This window comes from Poecilia formosa, unplaced genomic scaffold (assembly GCF_000485575.1).
Source record: "Poecilia formosa unplaced genomic scaffold, Poecilia_formosa-5.1.2 Scaffold123, whole genome shotgun sequence".
NCBI lineage: Eukaryota > Metazoa > Chordata > Actinopteri > Cyprinodontiformes > Poeciliidae > Poecilia > Poecilia formosa.
Window position 1 is genome coordinate 489269 of NW_006800062.1, and position 10830 is coordinate 500098.

General features: G+C 42.4%; 1 protein-coding gene across 4 annotated transcripts in view; it reads right to left on the reverse strand.

Annotated features, from left to right (window-relative positions):
• msrab (methionine sulfoxide reductase Ab) overlaps positions 1-10830 on the reverse strand; it is a 76640-nt gene that overhangs the window by 22521 nt on the left and 43289 nt on the right. For all 4 annotated transcript variants that reach the window (XM_016675944.1, XM_007561112.2, XM_007561111.2 and 1 more), the window contains 3 exons: positions 8884-8952; positions 8603-8722; positions 5124-5228 (listed from right to left, as the gene is read on the reverse strand). In XM_016675944.1, the coding sequence (XP_016531430.1) occupies positions 5124-5228; positions 8603-8722; positions 8884-8952 (294 nt within the window). The remainder of the gene's footprint in view (positions 1-5123; positions 5229-8602; positions 8723-8883; positions 8953-10830) is intronic.

Sequence of the window (10830 nt, forward strand, 5' to 3'; positions counted from 1 at the left end):
AAAACATATATTACAAAATGTATTTCATCAGAATTAAATGGGGGTTAAAACTCAACCCCCACAATGCATACACTCATGCTGCAATCTCCATAAATTAGGGTCGCAGCACGTGTGAGAGTGTAATGACTGACACCTGGTAACGAGCAGGCCATCATCAGCCAACCAAGCAGGAGAAACAGGGTCAGGTTAGGAGAGTGTGGGGGTGGCTGGGGCCACAGGTCAGAGGTCAAGGCCTCCTCATGGGAGTGGGGTTTGCTTTAGACGGCAGGAGCACCCCTAACATTAAGGGACGGGGTGACACAGGGGATATGAGGAGGTACCCCAACAGGGAATTGGCGTGTGTCGCAGCCAGCTGGGGTTAAGATATTATATAAAGGAATATTCATGCTCATTTCAGCTGTCAGAAAGAAACTGCCGCCAGATGGAAGACAGCTTGATTTATGTCCGTTTGATTGTTTGACCCTGTATCTGTGATGAGCTGCAAAAGTGTATCTTCATTTTGTGGATCAGCCCTGCACAGCTTACAGGGGAATCTAAAAATCTAGGTTTTGCGAAATGTCAAAACAAACCGTGAACGACTTCATCTCAAAAACGTGTCAGACAGATATGCAGAAAGTCTCTTTTCCGACAATCCCACTCCACAAATGTTTCCAAACCGGTGTGAGCGTGCATGTACGTGCAGACGTTATCAAATGAGGACAGCTGCGTCGGCCATTTTAGCTGTGCATTTGTGTTTTTGTGTCTATCGGCACACGCCTGAGTTGCCTGTTCACTGACGCAGCATCAGCAAGCCCACACCATAAATACTGCATGGCCTCAAAAAATAGAGAGGATGAATGCAATGAGGGAAGAGGAAGTACAGGGGAGGAAAAGGGATCAGGAGGAAACAACAAGGAGGGTGGGAAAGCATAGGTTGTTAAGATGAAGGGCGGCTGGGGGTTGAAGAAAGGGATGGAGAAGAAGGGAAGATGGGGGGAGGGAGGATGAGGAACAGGAGGAGATAGTGACTAAGAGATAAAAGAGGAGCGAGTGGATGTGAGTGTGTTTGTGTGATGAGCGGATGGCCTGAGGGAGCGGCCGAGTCAGCGTGCCGCTCTGCGGATGTACCAAAGGGGCTCCGGGCCGTTTGCTCACTCACTCGCCCCTTCGCTCTGTTCGTTGCAAAGAGGACAAGGGTGGAGGGGGAAGGGGGTGCAGGTGAACCTGACAAGTTGGGGGAGGATGGAAAAATGTGCAAACATGAAGAGAACACAAAAACTGAGGGGGGAACGGGGTAGAAAGAGGAAAACCAGAAAAAGGGTAAAAGGGGGGAAACAGAGAAAAGCAGAGGGTTGCAACTGATGCAAAGATGCAGTGATGGGATGACAGAGAGAAGCTGCACAAAAAGATCCATTTTCCACTGCTTAACCGCAAAGTTTAAGGAAACCATTAAGGAAAACATGACCTACAGGCCTCTGAAGGTATTTGAGAACAATAAACGGTAAAAAATAAACCAAAAAAAAAGACATAAGGCTATTAGTGGATCTTATTTGCATGTTTACGTGAACGTGCATTGGTTAAAGTGCCGCCACATGAATATTTATCCTGAAATCAAACAACCTTTTCAGTCATGATGATGAAACAGGACTGCTGTGACCCTCTGACACAAAGAAGCCACTTTGTTGACAATTTGTTTGTGCCTGAGAACTGTGCATGAGCGCATGCGAAGGTATGCTGCTGAGGGCTTGTCAAAACACAGACATAAGAAACTTATGATATGGAAGCGTGTTGAATCGAGGGGGGTATCGAGGGGTGGAGGGGGTTTATGCAACATCCCAGGGAAGCCAGCGGATTGAGACTAGTGTTGCTGAATATGGAAAGAGGGCACACAGCAAAGGCTGCTGGGAGTTTCTGATTGGCTGCTAATGTTGCTATCCAGGCCGGGATTGGTGGAGCCGATGCAGCCCGACATCACGTTGTTGGGACTAAACCCTTTTGAACTAAGGCAAAGCAGCAAAGGCACAGATATCAAAACACATTCACCCGCGCCCACGCGCACATGCATGCACGCATTTGCAGCTGCACATATTACATGCAACTAAATAAGTACCTATGCACGGTTTCAATCACATGCCAACACTGAGTATTAAATAACCCTGGCCTCCGTGCTGGTGCACATCAGGAGGAAACAGAATCCCAAAACGCTCTTTGGCTTTTCCCCACATACCATCTCGAGTGAATCTACACAGGTCAAAGCGGAAAGAGCAAACTTCTTTAATTTCTTCATTCTCTTTTAAGCTCAGCTCTAAGGTGGACAGAATAAATTGAAGCTTAAGCATGCATGAAGGCACAGCCAGCGGGCCGCTTTCCACCACTCCACGCTACATTTGTCAAATCAGAAGAATTTCTGCTACACGTGAACCCCGGATCTGAGAGCAGGGGAACGGCACGGATTCACATTTAAGTCACGCGTGAGGAGCAGAGCTCCTAGGAAAAATTTTTATATATATGAGTACTTTTGAGTTTGCGGTGATTTTTCAATATGTCGGCCGGTTTTAACTGTGACTAACAAAACAGAGTGCATAGAAAATTAGCTGCATGCTATTAATAAAACATGAGATGAGCCACGGCAGTGTGATCGGGGGAAATGTATGACGACTCCTTTGGCCTCGCTGCCTCTGCCCTGTGGCGTGTCGGCTCAACTCTGTCTGCGACTTTGCCTGTGGTAAGACGTGTCTCTTCCCTCGGCTACTGTGAAGAGGGGACTAATCTCTTCTAATCAGGAGAATGTGGTTCTCAGATAAACCAAAAAAAAAAAAAAAAACCAAAAAAAAAAAAAAAAAGTCTATGTCTTCCCCTGCCTCCCGTCTTAAACATACTGAACAATGGGTCGGCCAAAACCCAAACAGCTGCAACAAAACAACAACAACTCATAACTCATTTGATTCATTTTACACCAATCAAAACTTTTTCACAGATCATCATCATGCAACCACAATCTTCAAAGTATTTTATTCCTGTTCTTGTGTGACAGACCAACACAGAATAGAGTGTTTTTGTAAAGTAGTAAAAATAAAGATCTTCACCAGAGGTAAAACATGCATTTGTTTTACCTGTTTTAAACTCAGCTGTATTTCTCTACCAGCTTTAGGTCGATTTTGAAGACTGCCACAGATTTAGGTCTGAACTTTGACTGGGCCATTTTAATACATTGATAAATTTAGATTGTAGATTTAGCTGTAAGGTTAGGCCCAGCCTGTGGGAAGGTGAACCTCCACCGTATTTTCAAGTCTTTTGCAGACTCTTATATTTGCCCAACTTTGACCAGTTTCCATGTCCGTGTTGATATAAAGCTGCATGATGGGACTCTGAGTTTAATGTTATGGATTCTTAATGTGTTAGTTTTCTACCACATTTCTACCACGTTTCTTCCGACTAAAGTATGCTATTCCATGTGTTTTCTGTGCAGCTTACATGAATTGTGACAAACATCGTGTGGCTTTCTTTAAAAAAAAAAGTCCTTGTTGCCAGTCTTCCATAAAGACCAGGTATATGCAGTGCACTACTAATAGTTCTGATGGATTGTTGCAGCTCCTCCAGAGTAATTATGAACCTTTTGGATGTTTTGCAGCCTGTGTTCTGTTGTTTGCTCTATATTTGTGCTGCTTGTTAGAGTAAATCTGTTACCTTAGCACTGATTTGTTCTTTTTCTAAACTTTTGTTCATTTTTTTTTGGTTGAGGCATTGAATGTTTGGACAACTATGTACTCTAGGTTTGGATGTTGTGCAGCGGCAATGATTTTTGCTTTTGAACAGTTGCTATGACGCTTAGAGTAAATTACATATTTTTGTTACCCAGGACATGTTACTGTGGAATACCATCTCTGTCGCCCAGATATTAACATGCTTTGTCATGAGATTGTTAAATATCTACTGAGTCTTACGTCAGAAATTTATTTAGACTTATTCAAACTCTGACTGCTACTGGAGATCCTTCCTGCCACAGCATCACCATCCGCAACGACTCTTAGAGGATACTTGAATGACGAGAGTTATGGCAGCATTTCATTTCTCTTTGTGATGAATAAAGTGTTTTTGAACTGAAGTGAATTTGGTTATGTTCTCTAACAGACTGAAGATGTCTCAATAGAATAGCTGGATTAATTAAAGGGACTAAATTACACACAAAGGGATGGACTCTTTACTGAAAGATTAACAATGGTTTGCTCTGGATTTCATTTAGGGATATTAGAGTAAAGGGGGCTGAATACATATGTACACCAAACGATGAAATTTATGAGCGAAAAGACAAAAAAACTGTAAAATCATCAAGGATATAAATTCTTTTGTAAGGTATTTAATGACATTTCCTAAAGTGATGCTACTGAACGAGGTGCGTGCGCCTCTTAGGGCTGAAGGTCGGGCCTATGAATCTTTGATCCGTCTTTCCTGGTCCCACCCTCCCTACATTCAATATGAGCTAGCAGAGTGCCATTTGGCCCGTTCCTGCCATCTCACACACACACACACACACACGCACACACACCCTCCATGTGTCCTCCTGGTGCATTAATGTTCTTACATCACCTCCTCCAGTGAGCACAGAAAACAAGAGCACCAGACTCGAAGAGATGGAGAGATGGCTTTTAGTGGGGGATGGGTACGCTGTGCACGTGTGGGTGGCAAATATGTGGCAGGCTTCACAATAATGCTGCAATATGCATCATAAGGCAAACACTTAAATCAGGCACAATTTACTTGAAAAAGGTCAAATTTTCTAAATTCATTTGCTCCAAGAGGCTCAAGTTTAAAAAAATTATATTTTTACATTATTCGTATACAAAAGATGTTGTTGTTTTTGTGTTTTTTTTAAAGTGCAAGATGTGCACAATGTAAGAAATACTTTTTCCACAATTTTGGCTTGAATGTGGCACCACAGTGGCGTGCGCCATCATGGATGGCTGGGTCTCAGACACATTAACACTGTCTGGCATTGACTTGCACCCATGAGACCTTCCCCCCACTGCAACATGCACGAGCGCATGCCTGGGCATCACCCTTCTGCTCTAATACACTCTCTCCCCCTTGGGATGGCTCCTTTTTGGAGGGTGACTGCGGTTTGTTTGGATGCGCGCTCCTCCTACCTTGTGTAGGATCGTGATTCTCCCAAAACTGTCTGAGGAGTTCCTCCAGGCTGATGTCTTGAGGGGAGAAGACCACCCTCACCACCTCGGTGTGGGCCGTCAGACCTGAGGGGGAATCACAAATTGACATCGCTCAAAACAAATGCAATCCACCTCATACTCTTTCTGATACACAATATGTTTAGTACTAAAAATAAAAAAGAAGTTCCAAGTTTAAAATTGAAGACGAGAGAATCAGGGTCCATGCACCACAGGTAGAAAACATTCAGGCTGAATCTCCTATGAGCTGTGTTATTTCTCATGGCACCAGAGGAGAAAGAGAGAAACAGAGGGATGTATGGAGAGAGAGAAAATGAAGGCAAAGACAAAGATGGAGCTTATGGTGGAGGTTGCCAAAAGCTCACAGATACTCATTCCTGTATGCAGCTGCCAGGATACTGAAGCCTCAGCGAACTGCCTGCAGGCGCTCTCTAACTGAGAGCTGCTTTAGGTCTCATATGTTCTGCATGTGCATCTGTGCACGTTCATAGCAGAAAAGGTATTTTACATTTCTTAACATAGACACGTTTTATTAGTAAATGAGGCATCATCTAAAATCTTGCAGCACAGTAGAGGTAATATAACTGTAGACGTATTGTACAGTGATCACTGAGTTCACATAAATCCAGGCTTGATTTGCTAACAAGCCTGGAAAAAATTTAAATAAAACATGTATTTTCATATGATCATCTTAGAAAAAAAATCATAAACAGCTGCCTGCCAACAAATAACAGGAATATATTGGAAGCATTTACATATTTTTGTACTGAAATGACAGTTTAGGAGCATTAAATACTCGATAACAGCAACAAACTGTACAGGCCAGCAGCAGCTGCAGAGACATTAGCCATAACCAAAAGCAACAATTTCATTTGGAACAAACAAGATCTTCTCAGGAAAAGGTGACCATGTGCCACGACTCTCAAAGCTTGTTCCACATGTAGAGGGTGAAAGGCTGGGAAAGATCAGGACCAGTAAAGCTGCAGAGCTTTAATGTTCTGCTGAAGGACCATTCAGTCAGCTAAAAAATCAACAAGCCAGCCTGTTTAACTCCTCTGCCACTGAAAACAAGCAACTCTGGACACCAATTAAAATGAGTAAAGTTAGGAGTAGCGCTTTTACATTTGTTCAAAGATGTACTGATAAAGTGTCATGTTCACACGTCCTGAAGTACACTGGCTCCTAATATTGTTTGTTTTATTTTTGGATTAAAATGTCAGGTTTTTGTAACGTAAAGAAAAAAAAAACATGTCAAAAGTCATGATGTGACAATAATCCTTTACAACTGAAATGCAAAACAAACAAATCCTTTAAAAGAAGGAAAAATAAATTGAAAAATGTGCAATAATGTGTTTGTACAGCGTTCACACCCTTACATTATTTTTAAACCACTTTTTGAGTTGTATGCATTTATGTAATTATTTTTCCTCCCCCTCAAAAAGTTAATTATTTCTTTACAATAAAACGTGTCATTTATTGCACCCCACAAAATAAAATGTGAACTAAGTTTTTTGCTCTAAGTCATGAATTATATTAGTATTTTAATCTACCATCCCTGGAAAGATATTTTTTACTGCATTGTATTTTAGCAAGAACTGAATTAGAATACATTTAATTAAAATGAATGTTTTTAATTTAATGTGAATGTGACTATGTCATTGAACTGAATTTACTAAATTGGATCTTTTTCTTCTTTTCAAGAGCCTTGTTCCCAGAACCTGTTGGGAACTGTCACTGTGTAGAGTTAAATTGAAATATATGTATAATGTAGCAAATATGTTTCAATGTAGCAACTGTAGCAAAAATTACTAAAATAAAAATGTTATTTATGCATTTACAAATAAAAAAAGCCAGAGTATTTATAACACCATATGTGAAGAGACTGAGCTGGAAATGAGCTAAAACAGCAACTCCAATAAAAACTTTCTGCTTCATATTTTAGGCAACATCTTATAAAAGAGATGGTAACTTTACCTGACCTCATGCTGTTCTAACAGTGGGCCTTCAAATGTATCTTCATTCACTGCTTTGGTTATCATTGCAAATGTATCTTTGTTCATGAAACCTTTTTCTCCACAACTACAAGAGGTTCGTGTTTTTTTTGTCTTTCTAACTGTAAATGTAAGAGATTGAGGTCCTGACCTGCAGGGCATCTACCATGTTTTGTGTCTCTTCTGAATGATTTGCAAAAAAAAAAAAAAAAAAAAAATGCAGAAGGGCCTTTGAGCTCATTGCAGAGAACAGGACGGTTTCAATAAACGGCAGGAAGTCGTATTATTGGTTCAATCATTTTACTCAGGTTCTTAGTATATACCATTTTTCCTTCCACAGCTTTGCATTCTGTGTTGCAATTGTCTGGCACATTAGAGTGTGCTTGTGCTGTAAATGAGGTAAATTACGCTGATTGATAATAAGATGCATACACAAAGGGGATTTCTGACTGCTCTCCATCCTCCCCTGTTTCTGTCCGTCAGGCCATCCACCTGCCTGCCTCTCCTTTCCCGTCTCTTCTGACAGTTCCATCAGCCGTCTCATTCAGTCCGTCCTGCCATGGCGGCGCTGACAGCTCCTCGGCCGCGTGCCGTCGCAGTGTTCTGCTCCGTCATGGCCACTGAAGCGACGCCTGCTCTCTCTGAGCCGATGGACAGGACCACTGCTTTTTTCTCACGCTTTTTTTTAACCTCCCTTAAAAAGTTTATTTCGCTCATTCCTGCGTTTGAGCACTTAGTCTCGTCGTTTTACTCATCCTTCTCCATTTTCCTCCACAGATGACCATCTTGCTTCTAAGAAGCTGAGAGAAGCAGCAACAGGGGAGGCTGCTGGTAGAAACCATGTGAAGGAGCATCCTGTCGGTGCTCTTCATGCTGTGCCTGCACCGCGACTCAAAGCCGCCTCCCTCCTCATAAAGTCCCAAACGAACAGCTGAACATCTTCATTTTCAATATGCATCACCTTCCTACGAATCCATTTGACTGCTACAATAACATAATGGGAATTTTCTTAACATTACGATCAACAAGAACAGAATCTGTTTCTGCAAATCACATTCTGTGGGAAAGAAGCCCATGTATGGCGCCTTCGATGCAGAAACCTCCGTTACTAAAAAAAACACCGCAATACAGCACAGCAGAGAGCAAAATCCTCACAAGTAGGTCATGTGGGGGTGGGGATGTTGGGGGGTGCAGCCCATCTGGAGCAGTGCATTCTGAGTAGTTGACTGCAGATGAAGGGAAGAACCAAGACGAGAGAGCTTTATTTAAAACAATCTTCCTCTGCATCCGCTTCCTTTTTTCTTTAAATTCTCTTTAACCTTGACACTTGCAGCGTCAAACGTTCTGCCAACCTGTTTCACCTCCTCGCAGGAAGGCAGAAGGATCTGTTAGCGGGAATCGGAGAGTGGGAGGTGTAAATACCAGTAAAAAATGTGCAAAGTGGAATACCTGTGCAGACTTCATTGTAGGTCGGGTTGGGTGTGAAGCCCCCGGCGAAGCCCACCTGGGTGGAGAAGACTCCTGGAAGCCGCCAGAACAGCTTCTCAGCTCCCCAGAAACAGCCCATTCCTGCACGCACACACACACACACACACACACACACACACACACACACACACACACACACACACACACACACACAGTTAGGCCTTTTTGCACTGCGTCACACAGAGATTTCATGAATGCGGTGAAGTTTCAGGCTTTATAAACGGATGACTGTGCCACCTCACCAAACATGATGGTTTCCATGCCTTCTGGAAAAGGCTCCACAGTGGGATTCCCGTTAACGGCATGCTTGTCTGTGAGGTAAAACAGTGGAAAATGTGTTATGGGATCATAACAGTAAAACGAAACAGCGTGACTTTCAGAGTGTTAAAGAGCCTGAACGCAGCGTCGAGTCGGCCTCAGTGGCTCTCATTTAACAACATCCTGACCCAGGCTGACGGATCAGAGCTACGAGAAGATATTTAAGAGATTACATAGCTTTGATTGTCCCTCTGATTCTCCCTGCAGTTCCCTCTTTATACAACTACACACATTTAAGCCATTATAGTTCTGCTTTTATTACTCAGATGGCTCAAAAGTCCAGTCAAAGTTGAGATAAGAAGGTGTTTCCTGATCTGCAGATGTAACTGTATCAAAAGGTGGTTGTGCAACATGTTGACTCAGGAGGATAAAATACAAAAACACACCACACTTTTCAGGTTTTATTTGGGATTTAATTTCATTTCACAATAAATCCCAGAAAAACAAATTCAAGTTTATTGTTGTTCAAAATGTGGAAAGTTTGATTAATATCTTTGAAAGGCAACAGGATTCACAACATATAACACATGTGATCGATGTCAACAGGTAATATGTCTGATGGAATATTTAATATTCAATATAGGAAATATTCACTGAACTCTGACCCAGAACTACACAGCCTTCAGGAGGATGTAGGCTGCTGAAGCCTTTCCTACAGGGGTTGTAGCATCCAAGGCAAGGCTGGTAGCATCAACTAACTCACTCACTCTCTGGTTACCTAGCAACAACATGTTGAGTAACATGCACAGCAGCAGTTTAAGTTTTTGCCACTGTGACTCAAAAATGCTTCATAATGTCGAGTAAAATCTATGGATAAAAGAGGAAAAGTCATGCCATAGGTTCTATACTAATTCAAATATGTAAAACAAAAAACTCATCGATAATTATCAATATCAACTGATACGTTCTTCAGCTATATAGACCAGTTCTATCTCATCACAGTGAAAACATCCAACTATAAACAGTACAGAAACAGTGCAGCCTGAAATTAGAGTGCTAAATGGGAGGTGCGTGTGTGTGTGTGTGTGTGCGTGCGTGCGTGCGTGCGTGTGTGTGTGTGTGTGAGGCCCTCAGATATGTCAGGAGGATTAAGGTTTAAGAAGACTGAGGTGACTTAGCGTGTAAATCTCCACTCAGCAAGGCTGGTTTGTACTGCAACCACTAATAGTTGTCTCCAGATAAACAGGCCACAGCGTACACTAAGAGCTTAGCTGTATGTCGGTAATGGATGCTTATTCCAAGTTCCATGAGGTGATCGCTTATTGTCCGATTAAGTTACGTTATGTGTGACACTGACCTGAATACTAACAATCACTAATCTGATACAGACAGAATAGTTCATTTCCTAGATAGGCCTGGGATGATCCTTAGCTGTGACAAAAGGCCAAAGATCATTAGCTACCTGCAGTTTGCTTCAGACTTAGAGGAGATTACGATAAAGACAGACCACACTGAAGCACTGAAAAGAAAATGTTTTCCCATGCTGGGACTCTAAAGATAAGGTCTTTTGAAGAAAAAAGGAAGCAAGGGGCCACTGCAACGCTTGAGCAGATAATACAAGTCTTGTTGTATTGGGGCATTTTTTGATATTTCACAAAATCGTTTGGTTTTCTGTGCAGTAACAGATTGCAGACACATGAAGGACTAAAATGTCACGGAGGCCTGGATGCCCCCAGGCAGCCGCATCGTGGACTCCTATTGAGCGGCAATTCTGTGTTTTTATTTTTTTATTTTTAGCAGGAGGTTGTTTGGCGCTGCCAGGTCACGCTCACAAGCACAGTCGGCTGCAGAATCAAAGCACATCCATGTGACGGACATGCTAAATCTTCTCCGTCTTATTGGACGACTTGAGACGGTGGAAGAACAGAAGA